This window comes from Sesamum indicum, linkage group LG2 (assembly GCF_000512975.1).
Source record: "Sesamum indicum cultivar Zhongzhi No. 13 linkage group LG2, S_indicum_v1.0, whole genome shotgun sequence".
Lineage (NCBI taxonomy): Eukaryota > Viridiplantae > Streptophyta > Magnoliopsida > Lamiales > Pedaliaceae > Sesamum > Sesamum indicum.
This window is the reverse complement of record NC_026146.1, coordinates 620,619-641,541: the sequence shown is the minus strand read 5'-3', so window position 1 is coordinate 641,541 and position 20,923 is coordinate 620,619. Positions and strand designations below refer to the sequence as shown.

At 31.3% G+C, this 20,923-nt stretch overlaps 2 protein-coding genes across 2 annotated transcripts; one reads left to right on the top strand and one right to left on the bottom strand.

Annotated features, from left to right (window-relative positions):
- LOC105177535 (putative wall-associated receptor kinase-like 16) lies at positions 3,922-6,994 on the top strand. Its single transcript, XM_011100730.2, has 3 exons — positions 3,922-4,969; positions 5,149-5,301; positions 5,443-6,994. The coding sequence occupies exons 1-3, from the start codon at positions 4,027-4,029 to the stop codon at positions 6,648-6,650; spliced, it is 2,304 nt and encodes a 767-aa protein (XP_011099032.1). The 5' UTR covers positions 3,922-4,026; the 3' UTR covers positions 6,651-6,994.
- On the bottom strand, positions 10,306-12,752 carry LOC105177525 (gibberellin 20 oxidase 1-D-like). The gene is made up of 3 exons (XM_011100720.2): positions 12,229-12,752; positions 11,124-11,442; positions 10,306-10,801 (listed from the first exon to the last, which is right to left on the bottom strand). The coding sequence occupies exons 1-3, from the start codon at positions 12,732-12,734 to the stop codon at positions 10,535-10,537; spliced, it is 1,092 nt and encodes a 363-aa protein (XP_011099022.1). The 5' UTR covers positions 12,735-12,752; the 3' UTR covers positions 10,306-10,534.

Here is a 20,923-nt window from a genome sequence, read left to right as displayed (position 1 = left end):
GCAAGTAGTTCAATCATCATCATATGGCGTCTGCAAACTTTATTCAAAACCCTGCTTCTGATCATCTTCATGAGATTGATGATCAGTAGCTTACCACCACCAGTAGTCTCAGTAGCAAAGCCCAACTGCAGTGATCTTTGCGGCAACATAAGCATCCCTTTTCCTTTCGGCACCAAACAAGATTGTTACAGGAACTATGATTTCTTTGTCACCTGCAATCAAACTTCCGATCCCCCTAAACTATTCCTGCAAAAAACCAGCATAGAAATCACAAATATATCACTTGATGGCCAACTCACAGTCCTGCCCTATATAGCACGTGCCTGGTATGCTCCAAATGGCACCAGAAATGGTGGTGATGCCTGGATAAAGTTTCCCGGTTCACAAATCACAGTTACTAATACTGCTAACAAGTTCACTATTGTGGGCTGTGATGCTTATGCCTATATTTCCGGGCAGAGGCTCAACCGGCTGGAGTAGGCGACGGGTTGCATGTCCTTGTGCAAACGCGAGGAGGATCTGGTGGAAGGGTCCTGCAATGGGGTAGGCTGCTGCCGACATTCCAAAAGATATTTGGAGTGTGGAAATTGATACGAAACGTTTTGTGAACTATATATACCAACTTTTCCGGCTTCGATATTTGCAACTATGCTTTTATAGCTGAGGAAATTGTATTCAATATTTCTAGGCAAAGCGTTGTCAGCTTGAAGAATATTACAAGGCTTCCTGTGGTGGCTGATTGGGCAATTGGGAATATAACATGCGAGGAGGCTAAGTAGAACTCCTCCGCTTATGCTTGCAAAAGCCTCAACTCCACTTGCTACGAGCCCAAGAATGGAACAGGCTACCTATCATGGAATGCTTGCTCAGTGAGGGATACAATGGCAGTTTCATCCATGGATAAGGTGATAGTGTTGGATTTCATAGCCTTAAAATCCAATCCACTACTAAGTTTGCTCTTTTGATTTTGATTCTGTCAGTTTGCACCAATTTCAGAAAATCAATTTCAAAATGTGTTTGGAATGTTAACTTCTACTTTTGTAACAGCTAAAAAAAAAATATTTTTATCCCAAAAGTCAAATATAAAATATACGTTGATTTAGTCTTTTTTTTTAAAGTTTATTGTGCTTTTCTTTATAATTTTTATATATGAAAGCGTGGTTTGAATTAAAATGAATGATGTGGTCCATATATAATTACTTGGATACTTCAATTAATATCTAGAAAAAAAAAACAAAAATATTTTTATAATCATCGATACCTCCATATGTTGACTGACTGACTTTCATTAATTTCTCAAAAATACATAACATTAAGAATACTTATAAATTAGCATTTGGCACGTGCATTGCACGATCACAAGTTTTTTTGCATTAAATTAATTTAAAGTCATACATTATTTTTATTTTATATTATCAAAAAAATTATTTCTTTATTTTTTTTTAAACCCTAAAATAAGAAAATGTTCTCTTATTCTAATTACACCAGAGAAATAAATTTAAAAGATATTGCAAATGTCAACTTGAATTTCAAATGAAATGTTTTTTTCTTATGATATTTCTATAAAAATCTGAAACTCGTTAAAATTATTTGAACTTAATTTGGTATCAATTTTGATCATTATTTTAATGAGTCATATTTATTAATTTTAATTTGTATTATCCAAAAAAAATATTTTTCTATATTTTCTAAGAAACTTATTAAATAAAAAAAAATTCTTTATCCAATTTGCATTAAAAAATAAATAAAGATGGTACTGCAAATTATGTCAACATGAACAAAGACTCACACACACACACACACACACACATATATATATATACATCATAAATTATTGTCAATTATATTAAATTATAAATGTCAACTTAATCATATTTATATGATTATCACTTCACTCACGAAAATTATTAATTTAAATGAATCCAATGTCTAATTGAGTCAATAACATTTGAATAGATAAAAATAAGTTTTATAATTTAAAAAATTTATAAATTCATTAATTTAAAAATAATATTTTACTTATCATTGATATTAAACACCATAGTTTTTGCTACGAGATCTCTTAAACAAAATCAATAATAAATATGTAAGCATATAAAAAAACAGTAAAACATGACAAAATAGTTATAAATATAATAAAATAAAGAAAAGCATAAAGAAAATAACTCAAAGGATAGAAAAAAAATAATTATATTTTGAATTAAAAAATAACTTCTCAATAAGATAAATAAATAGGTAATGTATTAATTAATGTCGGGACAAAAACTAATTTTAGATGTTGTGAAAGATTTTTATTTGAAATTACTTAAATTATAAAAACTAATTGATGCAAAAATTTGAAAGAAATTGTAAAGATTTAAAAGTAAAAAGTAATTTATAATGAAAGATTATTAAGATTTTAATATAAACGGACGGGATTAAAAAAAGTAAGAAATTAATAAAAGATCAAAACTCAATTGTCCACCGTATATGACATATAGGAGAGAGATAAAAAGCACTGATCTGTTTTCATTTTAAATAACTAGCCGTTGTGGCATGCTATCTCTTTGTGCATATGATAACTGACTTTTTATATTTTAAAAATATATTATGAATAAGAAAAATATATATAAATCAATATATCATATTGCTAAAAAGAAAAAAAGAAAGAAAGAAAAGCAAAAAAAAAAAAAAAACTCATAAATATGTGAAAATATATAATAAACTTAATATATACTTCAAATATGTCCAATAACATTCATTTTCTTTGAACTGTAAATATTATTTAATAGTCGTCTATACGTAATTATCCTAAATTTTAAGAAAGAAGAGTGTAAGTTGATATATAATTACTTTGATACTTAAATCAATATCTATCACAATGATATAGAAAAATAAAAATACTTTTATAGTCATCGATAGCTCCATATGTTGACCGACTTTGATTAATTTCTCATTTAAGAATACTTATAAATATAGAATACTTATAAATATGTGTGGTATGAAGAGGCTGAAGTGGTGTTTGGGGCGACTTACCGATAGACAGGCGACCAAGACTTTTTCATTTTGGTAGCAACATTTATAACTAAATCAGATTAAAATATATTTATCATATGATTGATTATTACTTTAATAAATAAAATTTTGATCAAATTAACTTCTTTGCATAGTAAGATTCAATAGACAATTGTTTGCATAATTAATGTTAATTTTATTTTTAATATTTATCTACAATTTGTTACGTGTATAATAATAGAGACTGACTTATTTCATTAGACAGCTACCCTTTTTTTCACGAGTTATATTATTTGCATTACAATTTAATTGTAATTGCACCCTAAATCATCATTAACTATTAGAAATTTGTTCATACAGAAAATCATATTCATATCTATAGTAATATATATAAAATATCATTTTCCATTTATAATGTGACATCGATAGATTATACTCTTAAATATTTATATTAATAATATAAATTATTTTAAATAATTCACGCCATCTTTTAATTACCGACAATCTATCATGTTTATACTCATGTTTATCACTTGTTCCACTTCTAATTATGTTTTGTTTATTGTTTTTAAGATCTATATCATTATGTGCATGCAAATATTATGTAATCTATATTAATATAAAATAAAAGTTATATTTTTTATTCACAAACACGATTATTATTTTTTTTGTCAATAATACCCTTACATTGATTTTTTCTTTTTTTTTGAAATCTGACGTGTTGTTTATATATTCTAATTTTATTTATAATATAATATAAAGTATTAAAAAAAATTATTTATTATATGCGAGGAGAGGAGAATTACGGGACAGGATTATGGGGAGAGAAGAAAATTGAGCAGCCCACAGTGATGCAGAGGAAACTACTTGAAGTAGTCCTCCATTGAATAGTAAGAGCACAAGTATGAAGACTAATTCATCCTCGCTACCTCTATTTATTCCTTACTATTTGTTCTCCTACTTACACAGTCACAACAAATATTCCCTGCCGAAAAAGGGAATTAGGCGCAGGCACGTAGAATTAGTGTAATCATGAACTCAATCAGAATGATGAAGAAGAAGAAGCTGCTGGACCTGCAGTGCCTGCCCATAGTAATTAATCCCTTCATCATCATCCTCATCTTCATGATGGGCAGCTTACCACCAACTCTATCAGTCTCAAATTATTCAGTTGCAAAGCCCAACTGCATTGATCGTTGCGGCGACGTAAGAATCCCTTTTCCTTTTGGCACCACACCAGATTGTTACGAAAGCCGTAGTTTCTTCGTCACCTGCAATCAAACTTCCCATCCCGGCCCTAAACTTTACGTGAAAAATTCCACCATAGAAATCACGGATATATCACTTGATGGCCAACTTACAGTCTTGCAGTACATAGCACGTGACTGCTATGCTCCAAATGGCACCGGAGATGGTAATGATCCCTACATATCCTTTGCAGACTTTACAGTTAATACTACTGCTAACAAGTTCACTCTTGTGGGCTGTGATGCATATGCCTATATCAATGGCCGGCGGCTGGGCAACCGGGAATACACGACGGGTTGCAGTGCCTTCTGTACTGACGGCGACATTCCTGAAGATGAGTTGGAGGGGCCCTGCACGGGTTTGGGCTGCTGTGAGCTCGCCTACATTCCCGAAGATGTTTGGAGAGTGGATATCGACCTCAGGAGTTTCACGAATTATACCAAACGTTCAGGCTTCGATAATTGCAGCTATGCTTTTCTTGCTGAGGAAACTGTATTCAATTTTTCTCGGCAAAGTGTTGCAAAATTGAAGAATGTTACACAGCTTCCTATGGTGGCTGATTGGGCAATTGGGAATATGACATGCGAGGAGGCCGGGAAGAACTCCTCAGACTATGCTTGCAAAAGCTCCAACTCCAAGTGCTACGAGCCCAACAGTGGTTCTGGGTACCGATGTAGTTGCCTGGAGGGCTATCATGGAAATCCTTATCTCGTTCAAGGCTGTCAAGGTACATCCATCCATCCATCCATCTACTTGTTTAATTTGCTTTAGTGATTTCTTCACAATTGGTGGCTGGTTTGCTACTTTGCTTATCATCTTTCTTTCCAGCTCCCCTATTTATGTACTTTTAGATCGATGTACGTAAATCTCTATACATATATATAAGAGATAATTTTGTTCATTCAGATATAGATGAATGTAAGCTCAGCAAGTGCAGATATGATTGTCGGAACACCAATGGCAACTATACCTGTCTCTGCCCAAAAGGGTACCATGGTGACGGACAAAATTGCAGTCCTGGTGATTCTGGTGAATCATTCATTCTAAAACTTGTAGCAGGTTAGCATGGTTATTACAATTATGCAAAAAAGTTTTAGACAAACAGGGATCATTCATTCAACCTAACTAATCCAATTTACATTCCATTGATTACCTTATTTATAGTTTTAAATTGCTAATGAAAACATATAAATTAAACAGGAATTGCCGTTGCGATCATACTCCTGCTACTTGTTGCTTTCTTGTTGTACTGGGAACACAAGAAAAGAAGCTTCAACAAGATGAAGCAGAAGTTCTTCCTTCAAAATGGTGGCACACTGTTACAAGAGAAGCTCCATGCAAGAGGAAGATCACCAGAATCTGTGAAGATTTTCACTTCATTTGAGCTTAAAAAAGCAACAGATGACTTTAATGATAGTATGATAGTTGGCCAAGGAGGCTTTGGCATCGTGTACAAAGGCTTGTTACCAGATAACAGCATAGTTGCCATCAAGAAGTCTAAATACGTCGATCCAAACCAAGTCGAGCAATTCATCAATGAGGTGATAGTTCTTTCTCAAGTAAACCACAGAAATGTCGTTAGGCTCCTTGGTTGTTGCTTAGAAACAGAAGTTCCTCTTCCGGTGTATGAATTCATCAGCAACGGAACGCTTTCTTCACACATACACAATCAAGCGAGGGCACGTTTTCTTTCTTGGGATATACGTCTAAAGATTGCTGCAGAAGCTGCTGGAGTGCTCTCATACTTACACTCAGCGGCTGCTACTCCAATCATTCATAGAGACGTCAAGTCAGACAATATTCTTTTGGATCATAGTTTCACAGCTAAAGTGTCTGATTTTGGAGCTTCAAGGCTGGTTCCTCTGGATCATACTCAGTTGTCAACAGTGGTGCAGGGAACCCTTGGATACTTAGATCCTGAATACATGCAAACCAACCAATTGACTGAGAAAAGTGATGTCTATAGCTTTGGAGTAGTCCTCTTGGAGCTACTAACAGGCAGGAGGGCTATAATCTTTGATAAGCCAGAGGATGAGAAAAACTTAGCCAACTTTTTCCTTTCTGTACTCAAGCAAGAATGCTTATTCCAAGTTCTTGATGATAATATTTCGGGTGATGATCGAAATACTAGGGAACAGATAATGCAAGTTGCTAGGCTTGCACAGGGGTGCTTAAATATGAAAGGGGACGATAGGCCTAGTATGAAGGAAGTTGCAATGGAACTAGAAGGGCTGCTACATGGAGGGAAACACTCATGGGCCCAAACTGGATGCAATGCAGAAGAGATGGAATCCTTGCTTGCTGGGGGATATAATGGCATTTCCATCAACGGTTATGGTGATAGCACAAGTGTTGGATTTGATAGCCTCAGGAATGGCTTTGTTTCACCAATGAGTGGAGGAAGATGATGCCTGCTTCTGCCAGGCAAATATAAATCAGTTCTTTGATCACATCAGTGAGGTTTTAAGTCCTACTATACTCTCATTATTGTATATCGTTCCTTTCTTGCAACTCTTTTGTCTTTGTTAAGTACCCCTTTTGAATTCAAAGGGACCGATCCAGCTTGAACTTTAAGTTTATGGGGCAAAACAAATTATCAGTGTGCTTTGCCAAGACCGACTTCTTTCTCTTTTCCTGCTTTAGACTGATATTGATGATATAATACAAGCTGTGGTGCTTGGGAGTGTAGTTATGCCAAGACTCCCTCGGTTTCTGCTGCTATTCGAATAAACCAGACGATTTCCTTTGGTGATGTAAGTGCTCTAAAGGGTTGCGTTTTTAACATATTCATGAACAATAATGGGCTGCTTGAGTTTCCAGACAACAACCTAGAAGCCTGACAACATTTGTGTGATTGATTTGGCAGAGGACAACTACTTCACTGATAAACTGTTTGATCTGTGTTTCATCAATCACCTTGGACTTCTTTATTGCTACTACGCTTCCAGCTTCCCCTTCCAAATATTACTTCATGAAATCTACATATCGACAGGGAACAAATATAACTGTACCAGGAGCATTAATGCAATGTTTTGGGCGGTCATTGATATCAGGATAATTATCAAATATAACTACGTTTGCATTCCGTCCCGTTCCGTCACTTCTGCTATTCCCCTGGAAGCCTTCCGAGCAAGAGCAATAACAGCCTCCTGCCTTGTTCACACATTTGCTCTTACCTAGAGGGACTAACACTTGTGTTGCAAGTTAGTTAAAAAACTTCACTTAGAAAAACAGCCAGCTTTCGGGCCGAAAAGGGCAAGGAATGCGTGCATTGCCACACTATTCTTCACAATCTGGATGGATCGCTTGTGGTTGATTATCAGCTGCTGCAAAAGATGTTATGATCAAGCAGCATGTCTTAAATATTAGCATCGCATTTCTTGCATGGAGAGCCATTATTAATTTTGTCGAATAAGGCATATCTTGTCTTGAAATTCTTTCTATTTCGCAGACATAAATAAACGACACGTGCAGTTTTGCAACAACCTAAGAAAGCCAATTTAATCATGTGCAGACAATACTCTCCAGAAATTGGGGACGTCTTCCACTTTTCCGGCCGGCGGCGACACCACAACGAGCCACTTGTGAACTAAAGTCTTCCATGTGATTCATCTATTTTGCACTTAACGATGCTGTATGGAAAACAAAGATTGATATAGAACAAAGTACGGTTATCCATGCACGAATGTTAGACACTTGTGAACTGAAGTCCAAAATCAATTTTGTTAAATTTAAATGAATCACATGAAAAATATAATCCGTAAATAATACGACAAATGTTGTAATATAATTGATTGAAATTTAATATTTTCTTGAAAATCACATCTACTGGAAAAATTTGGCATCGTCAAATTAAAGACATTTGACCAAAACTAAATTAATTACACTTGTACAATTAGATGTGAATTAAATTCCTCAGACATCACTACCCTCGGATATTGCTAAGTAAAACCACATAAGTTGAGAGCCTTCCATTGAGGCAAGACTTTTCCAAGGCCTTGATGAATCTTCCATTTTTGTCCGAACCCACAACCCATTTCCCATTCATATCGGGTTTATCAGATAAAATTAATTATACATTTATTGTACGAGTAATCTATAATTTAAAAAAGAAAAAATGATCAATTCAGTTCAATTTAATTTGAGTAAAAAAAATTTAATAGTTAATTACTTTTCAAACATCACAAATGAAATTATTGCACGTTTAAAAAGTGGTAAAAATTACCTAGATTCGAATGGTAAGATTCGTGAAAAGTGATTTCACATCAAACTTTAGTTTCTCTCTCCAAATCCCCCATTCTAGGATTTCAAATCTTGAAGCTATAGTAGGGTTGCGACGTATCCCAAAAGTTAAGCACAATCTTTGTGTACAGAATGGGCATCTGACAGTTGAATTGCAATAAGGGGGTTTGGGTGTCCTGGATTTTTCTCCACTCCCATGTTCTTTGTATTATGCAACTCAATACAAAGACACTCCTGCCCTAATCATATTTGGATTTGATGGATCGCACCATGTCCCCATATGTATTTTGGATTTGCATTCTCAGTATTAATTATATACATAATCAGACAAATTTTCCGTATTCTAATAATTTTTTTAGTGCGTTGGGTGGCGATGAGACATTCATGATTTTATCGTATATCACAAAATATTATAAGGACTAAAATAAGATTATTAGTCGTCTCGAGAGATCCATCAACTACGTGTTACGATTTGATAGGCTAGAGGCATTGTGCATCCATCAATCAGTGGGACTAAACTTTGATTATGATGATGTTCTTTTATTTGAAAGGCCATCTGGGATTTATCACAAAAGTGAACCACAAAAATTGGCTCATTATGTATTGTTATTTGAGTTTTGTTTTAAGCATAATTTTAGCTGGCATTATTTTGGGGATGGAGAGTGCTTACACATTTCATAGTGTGATTTGGAGAAATAATACTTTTTGTTATGTAATTTAACTTTTTTTTAAAAATTTATTAGAAGAATTATAATATTTAACTATAATTATAATTATCATAGTTATTAATAAATAATTATTGACCACAACCACAACCACACAACGGTTATTGGCCGTGGTTTTTACGAGGGTGACTAAAGCATTTGTGATGACTAAAATGCATAGTAAATGTTTTGATCATAACTCTTAGCTATAACAAATAATTTTTTCATGATGGAAAGTTAGTTTTTTGCATCTGTTTTATTTAACCATAATTAACAGTAGTCATTTACCATGATTTTTAACCGTAGCCACTAATATTGTAGCCAATAGTATTTCTTTTTCTAGTGATTCTATTGGTTACAAGATTTTTATGCTGGTCCCATAATTTCTAAAAAGTAGCATTATTTTGTCTCATGACACTTTATTTAAAATATTTTTAACGAAAAGCACGTGGTTCTTAGAGTCTTTACACTTTTGATCCCACTGGTTGTGAGATTCTCACTTTGGTCTTATGCACTTAACGGCCATATGGCTTTTTCTATTAAATATCTAACAGAAAGGTGTAATCATGAGATGAAAAGTACTATTTTATTAAACTTATGGAATGAAATGCGAGAATTCCGTAATTAATGGGATCAAATATAAAAGTGCCTTAAGTTACGGAACAAAAAATGATATTTTCCCGCATAGGTACAATTGATGTTACACGAACATAACACTTTAACCCTACATATAGTAGTTATAATGTCACACTCCGAGTCCATGAGCCTATCAAATATGAGAATTGACTCCAAACACACGAAGTGCATTATTCAACTATGAATAACTCGTCGAAAAGAGATTTTTAATGAATGTATTTAAATTTTTGCTATAAAAAATCATATGATACTTATCTTATCAATTCTTAATCATTGTGAGATGAACTATCAAACTCACATATAATATTTTACATTCAATTGTTCTTATTCACTTCCATCTAACATTCTGTATTTTCAATTTTTCTGCTTCAATAAAATGATTATATATATATATATATATATATATTACAACGATACGAACATCAATCATCAATCAACAGCAAATGATTAATAACAAGTTGATAATTAAGCAGCACTACTATTAAAGTAGACAAATGTTCATAGTTGAGTGAAACTCGAATTCTGAAGCCTCAAGATTCTAATTTTCAAACCGACCACATCAGAAATCATTAAAAATTGCAGTAAATACGACACCCCCACAAAGTAGTGAGATACTATTGATACAGTAGTACTAGAGTAGGGCATATTATTGGAGGGAAGAAGATAAAAGAAAAAACGTAGAAATATATATATATATATATATATATATATTATGTTGTTTGGTGGGAGATGAGCCATTTAGTGAAATTTTGGAGGGTAGCAAGGTCGACCCTGTAATGTTTTTGTGTGAAGCCAAGGAATTCGGACCATGTGAAATCTGGGTACTCTCTTCCCTTCTCTGAGCTTACAAGATTTTCTGGAGGTACAATGATTTTGTCTTCTCTTGGACACAAGAAAAACACCAATGATACCCTCTCCTTCCATTTATTCACCACTGCCCTGTGCCCACAGCTCTTGTACACTCCATTCGTTAATGCCTACACCACATCCAAATATTTATGATTTCGATAGGATCAAAATTGTACCAGCGCATGCTTACATAATTAAAATTATAATTTCTTTTATGTATTTTTGTTTTTTTACTTATAAGGTCGAGGATAAAAGAGTCTTTTTACGTGTTTGAATTATAGATTTAATTACTAACGGGGTATTTTCAAAAGTTCAAAATTAGGATTGGTAATGTAATATTTTTTAAATGGAATATAACGTTGGTAAGTATAACTTACCCTAAAAATGAATAAACATACCGTATTCTCTAACAATTTAAAATTTTATGAAAAAGAAATTGCAACTTAGGACGAAAGTGTCCCCAAGACTGACAACTAAGGCATCGTGTCTCGGCCTGACGGACTTCCATTTGTGGTCGGCAAAAACCTGGAGACCTCCGACTTGATCTTGATGAAGGATTGTGAGAGCAGTTGGATCACAGTGAGGTCCAGTGCCAAGGGCTAGCCCTGGTTCTTGGCATGGAGGGTAGAAATTGCATCTCATTATGGAGCTACCTTCTTGGAAATACTCTTTCAAGTGTGATTCATCCACTCCCAAACTCATCCCCAATATATCTATTATGCCAAGAGACAATCTCTTCATGGCCTTGCAGTACTCCTCAAAAATCCATCTACCACAAAACACATATCCATGCAACCATATATAGTTATAATTTCACAGTTCGGTTATTTTGAAAAAATTATAATTTTAGTCCTGTAAATATATGATGGTCGTGATTTTGGTCCTATGGAAATCAATTTTGGCAATCTGATCCTATAGTTAAAAAGAATTATCCTCAAATTGGGCAAAATTATATTTTTAGTCACATAAGATAGGAGATTCAACACTTTTAGTCATTTGCTTTAAGAAATTTTCAAAATTGTCCAAAATTAGAAAAACTCGTCACATCTAGTCCTCTGCTTTAATTATGGGATTTTCAGAATGGTTCTAAAATTGGAAAAAAATTCCACACATACAGTCTCTACTTTACAGAATTTATGTGAATTATGAAATGTCGAATTTTCCTAATTTTGAGTTATTTTTAAATTCTCGTAAAGTAGAATATGAAAGTGTTGAACCTCTCATCCTATTTGATTAAAAGTGTAATTTCGCCCCCCAAAATTATCAATTATTGTTGCAGGATCAAATTGTCAAAAATTTATTTTAACAAGACTAAAATTATCATCCTCTATACTTACAAGATTAAATCTCCAATTTTCCTTTAAAAAAAAAAAAAAAACAACGGAGTCCCTCGTTTCCATCCGACATGAGACGATAGTCTCATTGTGACCAACATGGTCATCTACATGTTAATAGAAAAAAAAGCAAAAGAGTGTTCCTGTGCTAAATAGGTATAGAATTGTACATGTACGAAACTAATAAATACGCATGAATTCTTGGAAGCATGCTAGCTTACCCTATGTGTTCAAATTCTTGTCCAAAAGCTGATTTGAAAAACACGTGAGCTGCCTGAGGATCGTCAGGGCCACTTTCATGGAAGCAGCAGGAGATAGTTTCCTTCCATGGTAATTTCAAACTGAAACGGTCTGCATGGGCAAACGAATAGCCCCAAAAGCTATGATCAGTACTTCTTCCAACCCTCATTTTCTCATGAATGGGAAGCTTAAAGAAATGTTTTACGTGATCATGCACCAGCTTTATGAGCTCTAGATCAACCCCATGATTGATCACTTGGAACAAACCATGGCTTAGACAGGCTGATCTAACGAGCTCGGCCGTTTGCCGGGCTTCATCGTCCTCGCCGTTGAAGAAACCCTCAAGATCAACTATGGGTTCGTCAAGGTCTTCTTCTTGGTTTGCATTATGGTTTTCTTCTTTTGGCCAGATGAATTTTTCTGATACGAAATTGGTGGATAGTTCAAAGAAAGAAAGATGATGGAGTGAAGCATTTGATGAATCCATAGAAATGGACAATAATTAAAGTTGTGATGCAAGACATTGGGTGTCTAGTCCGAGGTATTTATAGAAAAAGCATTCATGTTATGTATTGGTGATTATTATTATTATTATTTTCTAATTTGAGTTAAAAGTTAACTTTCTTGGTGATGTGGTGTGGTTTGTATTGGTGAAAGGCAAATATCATTTAATAATTAACTTTAATTAATTAATACATCTTTGATTTTTAAGAAAAGAAAAAATGTAATTGAATAATAAGTAGTAGGGAAATTAAAAGTTGCTAGTTGGAGTGTATCAATAAGGGTCTTTGTTGCCCTTTTCTGAATTTGTTTTGTATGCGTTTTTAGTTAAAAAAGAAAAAGCGACATATATATTAAAGAAGTAATTTTATAATGGTATTTAGCTTCTGTAACTGATTAATTATATTATTCTTTTTATTATTTTATATTATTACTGAGCTTTCAAATTGTAATTAAGTTTTGTAATCAAGAACACAATATATATACACATGAATTTATCTAAACAATTATTTCCAATGCTAATATATATATATATATATATATATATTAGTGATCGCTATCAATCTATTATTAACCATTAAAATTGTAAAGATTGGTCGTAAAATACTAAGAAATATATAATGATGGTAGTTTAATTACTAGGATATTAACCTTCTCCTTTTATGTCTAATAACTGCAATTTAATTAAGGTCTTATTTACTATATCGGATACTTAGTTTATTTTAAATTCATCTGACCCCGTGATTTTTAGGACAAGCCCGATATTATACATGATAACTATTGGATTAGAATTCCACCCGAGGAGTTGGGATTCGAATTTGACCCAACTTAGGACAACGGGATATTTTTTTTGCTCTAAAAAATATCTTCATTATGCTCCAACCCATTTACTTATTTGTCCCTAATATTGCCTAAAATAACAAAACAATAAAAACACATAGACGTAACTTGACTAAATCTGACATGAGTTTGACTAGTTGAGAATTTTTGTTCTTCCAGTTTCACCGGAGAACGGTGGCGGCGGCGCAACACCGAATGGTGGTGCCGCGATGGAGATGCACGACTGAAGTGAAGGCGGAGACACGTCTGGAGGTAGCCACCCTAGATGGGGCGGTGGAGAGACAACGGGAGGTCTTGATGGTGCGTAAGTAAACATGAAATAATTCAATACTTGATCTAATAAAACATTATACGTAAAATTTTATTACCACCTTAATTTTGTGTACAATGAATTACTTAACCAAGAGTGTGTAGCATAAGAAAGTGGTACACCATAAAAATGGAGGTGAGGTGGGTGTAGAGGTGTAGGAGAGTTAGCTAAATGGTGAAGTTGCTGTCCATTTATGCCTAAATGTTGAAAAGGAATCAAAGCAAAAGATTGTGACATCTCATTTCACATCCAACTATATTCTGTCTATCTATATATTGGTAACTAACACTCTACTCACTTTAAAGTAATTACTATTAATTCTACTATTTTTTCCCTTTTCATGTGATTTACAAACAAAATGTTGAAACCTACCTTCTCTGTCTGTCCCATTCATGCTGCAATTACTTACTATTTTCTAAATTAAATCACTTCATTTAATTCTTTTCCGCTACCATTTTATTGATTATAGACTAAAACGGTGGTAATTAATTATAATTAAATAAAAATCAATCCAAAAATTTAATTTATCCATCATAAAAATTATTTTTGCTGTGCCTTTTTTGCTATTACAAATATATTAGTCACGCTCTTAAAAAATTACAATCTTTTTTTTAAAAAAATAAATAAATGAAGTTTTCTATATTTTTATCTGAGATTATATATATATATGTATATGTATGTAATTATCTCAAAATAAAACCTATTATGGACACTTCTGGGCCCATACATATATATTATTTGATGCTGAGGACCTCTCTAAACTGATGTTACTAATTTTCTTAGGATTCTTGTTATTTTCATATTTTAAATGTGATACCATGATTGGCAACATCAAATTAACAAATAATTTTTTATTATCTATCTACAACATTAATATTGTAATTCATGTTAGTACAATAAATCACAAATTAAAACTTAGGAAGAAAAGAAACATCCACTAGAAAAAAATTATTATTGACTATAATATTAGTGTTTATGGTTAAAAATCGTGGTAAAATGACTACTATTAACTACTGCTAAATAAAATCGATGCAAAAAACTACTTTTTCACAGTGAAAAATTATTTGTCACGACTAAGAGCCATAGTCAAAATACAATTTGCCATGGTTAAATTGGCCACCCTTGGAATAACCATAGTCAACAATTATTGCGTGATTGTAGTCAATAACTATTTGTTACGACTATTTCTTATTAATCATTATAATTAACCTTAGTTAAATATTATAATTCTTTAGTGATTTAATGACGAAGAAACATTAATTATGATATGGACCCACAGTCACGCATAAATTAAATAACCCCACTATGATTAGAAAATGAAAAAAAAAAAAAGAAAATCAATCTTATTATTATCAAATTCACTTAAACATACATGTATCAATAAAACCTGCCTATAATTAATTATAAGGCTAAATTCCATTTTATTCCTGTTTTTTTTTTTGGGGGGGTGTAGGGGTTTTTTATTTACTTTTTTATATATAATAATATAATAATATTTTAATAATTTTGAATTTTTTATATATAATATAAGTTAAATAATTTATTGAGTCTAAACTTTTTTATTTTTTTAAAATTTAACAATTTCAAATTAATTGAAAAACAAAGAGAGGATTTTAGCAGACTTTTCAAAATACAAAGGAGTTTTATGCATTTAAGCCATAATAATAATTTGATCCAAGACACCATATATGTTTGTCAATTTTAGCATATATAATGATAGGATTATGTAATATTTTGTTTGGTTTATTGGATGAATTGTTGAATTACTGTGTAATAATTTTATCTATTTTGCTCAGTTTTCGAAACACCCAAAATAATATATATATATATATATATATATAGATATATATAAAGACCCAAAAATCACAGGAAAAGAAGAAAGCAAAGATTAGGTGTGGCAGATGTGCTCGACTGCTGGCTCGAATTTGAGCTCGAGTTCAAAATATTCTGTTCATAAGTTCGCAAGTAGGCTAGCGAGCTTTTCAATATATTTTAATTTTTTTGGTATTTTGTATTTTTCAGTTTGTTATATATTTAACTTCATATTCAGAATTAATTATATATTATAATACTTAAAATATTATAAATTTAGCTAATGATAAAATATAATATTTTTTATGTATATATTTAATCTCTATACAAAAAAAAGTTGAATTAATAAGTTAGTAAGTTCATTATTATTACTATATATTTTTTATTTTATATTAATTATTAATTTTTTAAATTATCTAATAGTTTAAGACAATTAAGAATATATTTTGTTTAAAATAATTTGAGCTTGTCAATCTGACATAATAAATAAATATTTTAAAATATTTTTTATTTTAATTATAAATAAAAAATAAAACTCGAGCTGAAGTCAAAATATTTTGAGTTCGAATTGTATACACCCCGAAGCGAGATATTCAAGTAAGTAAAGATGGGGTATGTATGTGTAGAACGACAATCATCTCCCTATCTCTCTTATTATTTCAATATTCAAAACTAATTTAGTACAACCAAGGAAGGAATAAACAATTTCAATTGGATAATGGATAATAGGATTTAAATTTAAAGAAAGAAAGAGCCTCAATCCACTACAAATGGGCTACTGGGTCATATCATTGGAGTTAAGGTAGGCTTTCAGATCAACGGCCCAAATGTTCATAATTTTTGCTTAACGGACCCCAAAGCCCATCTTTAATGGCCCATTTCCTTTGATTCAAATTGACCAAAATAGCCCTTTTCCAAATGTCCGACTGCTGCAACACGCATTTGGAACCTTAATTCAGACATTTGCACTGTGAATTAGGTTTTATTGGCACAACAAAAGACAAGAAATTGGGTAGATCCAAGTTCGCAACAAAAATTTACTCTACACATTGATTGCAAATGAGAAGTTTGAAATGTATTGTAAATCCTGAAGTTTCTTCTTTAATAGAAAGTTGATTTTTCAGGATAAAATTACAAAACTCATGCAAAATTAAAGTAAACAATACCTCAAAAAATAAATTATCCATCAAATTACAAATCGCATCAGATACGATGGTCTTAATTTGGCCTTCTAGAGAGAAGACAAGCGCTACTGTACAAGGTTTGGTTTGGTCGTTGATGGGGTAGTTTTTGAGTTATCTAGGGAAAAAGCCCTAAATTGGACAAATTTTTAGGTAGGGGCAAACGTGGCCTTCTAGAAGAAATATCCCTATCCACTTGTATTTATCTACCTCCTATACATTATTTGATCATCATCATCATCATCATCATCGGATTGCCCCTCACTCCATTATTCATTTGTTGTACTATTAATTATATATTTTTTCGTATGTGAATGTGCATGTATATGTGTGTGTGTGTGTTTTGTATGTATGGATGTATGTAGTATATTGGAGTATCATCATCAACATCATCATCTGAAACGGAAGGTTGAGTCCTATGAAGGGCAATTTAGTCTTTTTATTTATTCACTGGACGAATTTACCCCTACATCGAGCTATATATCCGTGAAATATCGACAAAGATGGTCGTTACAAGCCTATAGTTGAAACTATTAACTAACAAGCTAAACAAGAATTGTATCGAAAGACGTTTGACAAAAACATTAAAATTACGTCAAATGAGATTCTAGTCTAGTGGGTGTATAATAAGTTTTACAAATAATTGTATTTATTGCGTAATTACAGAAATCATCCACGACAATTAAAAAATATGAATAGTTTGTTTAAGGATATTGATATTTCTAGAGGGGTATATTTGTAATTTTTAAAAATATAAATAATTTTAATGTTTCATATAAATATATTTGTAATTATTCAAAAAATAAAAATAATTTATATAAATAATCATAGATCATAAAATATAATTTTTATACACGTTGAATATAATAATATAAATATATATATGTATACACCAATCACACTGCAAATCACATGTCACAGAATGAGGATAGAATATATTATAGAAAAGTAGGTAGAGGGCGGAGAGTAAGAGGGAAAGAAACTGATAGGAAAGAGAGAGAGAGAAAGAGAGTGTGTTGTGGGGTATGTATCGTCAGCGCCGGTACCAACCACCACCCACCTCCCGTCCCTTTCTTTCCGTGTTACTCAATTTGAGTGTAGGTAGGAAGGAGCACAGCCCACACGGTTTATTAATTATGGATGTGATATAATTAAGATGGTCCACCTTACTTTCCTTTCACACACGCAAAATTCGAACCCACAACTTTTTGATATAATAACAGAAATTCAACTAATTTATATATATAGTTTCCTAGAAAGTGGTTTATTAGGATTTAAATAGTTTTATCACATGCAAAATATATTAATTAGGTTGAAGATGCTTTATTATTATAATTATTTATATTGAGATAGTCTTAAGTACTGTGGATTTTGTGCTTATCTCTCAACCCTAATTTTTCAGCTTGTTCACACTCATATATCATTAGTAATTCTCCATGTTATGGATTATTATTAAAAGAAGGGTGAATTATACTGAAATTCTCTTTAAAAATATTAAATTATATATTTTTTTAAATTTTTTTGAAATTACGCTTACACCTTCTCCAAAAATTTTCAATTACACCTGACTTTCTTCTATTAGGATTTGGATGGAAAATACTGACATATTTAAAATATATATATATATATATATTGATTTTCAATTTTGTCCTTATTTAATATTTTCATGTATTTGTACTTATAAAATAATAAATAATATATATATATATATATGAAGTGAAGTTAACATCATTGCATTTTTTCTTCATAAGTATAAAATTATTATATTAAAACTTTAAATGAAGGGTAAATTTTAAGATTTATGCATTTTTTAGCACATTTCATCCAAATCATAATAAAAAGGTCGGGTGTAAACAGTGAATTTTCAAAAATTGTGTAATTGTAATTATAATTATAATTTTTTTTTATAATTTTCATATTTTTAGAGGGGTTTAAGTATAATTAACTTTAAAAAGAATTAGGGAGGAAGTAAAGTAATTGTATGACTTTATTATTTTCATTTTTTTAAGTTTAATTAAGTTCCTGTTTTCTATTGGATGATAGGGAGGATTCGATATTGATTGGTGGGATTGGCGGTGACACGTCGTCGTATACATGTGGTTTTGAAAAAGATGTATATATATATAAATATTAATTAATTAATTAATTAATTACAGTGTGATCGGAGATTAGCGTGGCATGATTCCGTTAATTAAACTATAATTATTAATTAATGATTCCGTCACATGTTGCTTAATTTCTTACAAGTGTCCTGGATGCATTGTCAGCGACCCAGACGATGTAGATTGACGAAAATCATACCGTCTATCACTACCCCCTTTCCCATGTCAACGTCTCACTTTGTATTTTAACTACCTAGTCGTAGTGTCGCGCAGTATTTGTGTGTGTATAATTAAATAAATATAATATAAATTTTAAAAATAAAAAATATATATAATTAAAAATAAATTAAGTGATTAACACGAATGAAATCGAAAAGTAAATATGATAGTATATTAGCAATAACGTGAATTATTTAAAAGAATTATATAAATATAAATATTTGAGAGTATTTAATATTTTAAAAATTGAATTACAGTATTACAAATCGTGAGTGCATGATATTTGATTTCAATTTTTTTGTAATATATAGTTTGAATTTATCGTCTAAATGATTTCAAAAGATAAGATCTTATCCTTAGACTAGAAAGGAGATAAGAAAAATACGATGTCAAGTGGATAAGCATAACAAAATTCAAATTAAAACCTACTCTTTTCTGTTTTTTTTTTTTAGTAAAATCGATTACTATGATTAATATCAGATATTTATATTTATCAATCTTGGAGAAATATGACAATTATATACTAATCTTCAACATCAAATAATAATATTTAATTAATAATTATAACTAAAGTAGAATAACATCCGATGTATTAGGTGGATTCGGAATTATGTCCTTGTAGTTATGAGGTTTCGAATTCGTCAATTAAATTAGATATTATTAATAAATGGGTTACAATTATAATAAAAGGCAAATGGAGAAGAAGGGAAATATTATGTTGGAGTGAAGAAAAGCGCAATAATTTGCACATGGTAGAGAGTAGAGAAAGAGAGAATGAGAGCTTAAGAACGCCGCAAAGTAGATGTGTTTGGTGAAAGCATGTGCAAATTGACCTTTTTCATTATTATTATTATATTATCTTTTCAACTACCAATTGCTTTGTCTCCTTCGAGTTCGAGTTCTATGAATATAGATTTTAGTCTATTTTTTATAATAGTATGTGCACTAAAAAAAAATGACTGTTAACTACAATTTTAATAGCTATGGACTAAAAATCGTGACAAATATCTTTTCTTGACCACGGTTAAGTAAAACCAATGCAACAATATAAATTTTGCACCAAAAAAAGTTATTTGACATGGCTTTTAGCCATGACAAATGTTTTAGCTATCTTCACAGATACCACGACCAACAACCGTTGTATGGTCATAGTCAATGGCTATTTGCTATAGCTATTTTGTTATTAATAATGATAATTAGCCATGATTAGATATTGCATTTTTTGTAATAGTTGTTTTGTTATCTTTTTGGTTAATTTAGATTAATGTATTGCATAATGAGTGTTGTCATATGTTGGTTGGTATAAAAACATCGATGTATTTTTTAAAAAAAATTAGATAAATGAATAATTTTATATTATTTAAAAAATGGTCAGTATTTTTTTTTAAAAAAAATATTATGTCTAGTTTCAAATTTATTCAACATTTTCATAGTTAAATTTTTTTTTTTTATGTTAAAATCATTTCCTTAAATTCAAAATTTTAAATTGACTTTGTAAACTTGTTATCTTGTTTCAATTATTACCTCTTTTTGTTTGATCTAATAGAGATTGGAGGAAGTAATCTCAACCATAGTGGAATTTATAATGTGCAGATACACTATGATTCACACTATTTCATATTTTTAAATTTAATTCATATAAAAAACCATAGAGTTGTTGAAGTAGGTATAGAGTTTATATAATAATTAAAGAATTTGGTAAATTTGAATA

What these genes read in the sequence shown, in the direction of transcription:
- LOC105177525 (XM_011100720.2), bottom strand. Translation starts at nt 12,734, where the DNA reads ATGGATTCATCAAATGCTTCACTCCATCATCTTTCTTTCTTTGAACTA. An exon ending in CAAGAATTTGAACACATAGG is followed by an intron (nt 11,443 to 12,228) that starts GTAAGCTAGCAT and finishes GTTTTGTGGTAG; the next exon opens with ATGGATTTTTGAGGAGTACT. An exon ending in TCAGTCTTGGGGACACTTTC is followed by an intron (nt 10,802 to 11,123) that starts GTCCTAAGTTGC and finishes GATGTGGTGTAG; the next exon opens with GCATTAACGAATGGAGTGTA.
- LOC105177535 (XM_011100730.2), top strand. Translation starts at nt 4,027, where the DNA reads ATGAACTCAATCAGAATGATGAAGAAGAAGAAGCTGCTGGACCTGCAG. An exon ending in TCTCGTTCAAGGCTGTCAAG is followed by an intron (nt 4,970 to 5,148) that starts GTACATCCATCC and finishes TTGTTCATTCAG; the next exon opens with ATATAGATGAATGTAAGCTC. An exon ending in CATTCTAAAACTTGTAGCAG is followed by an intron (nt 5,302 to 5,442) that starts GTTAGCATGGTT and finishes TAAATTAAACAG; the next exon opens with GAATTGCCGTTGCGATCATA.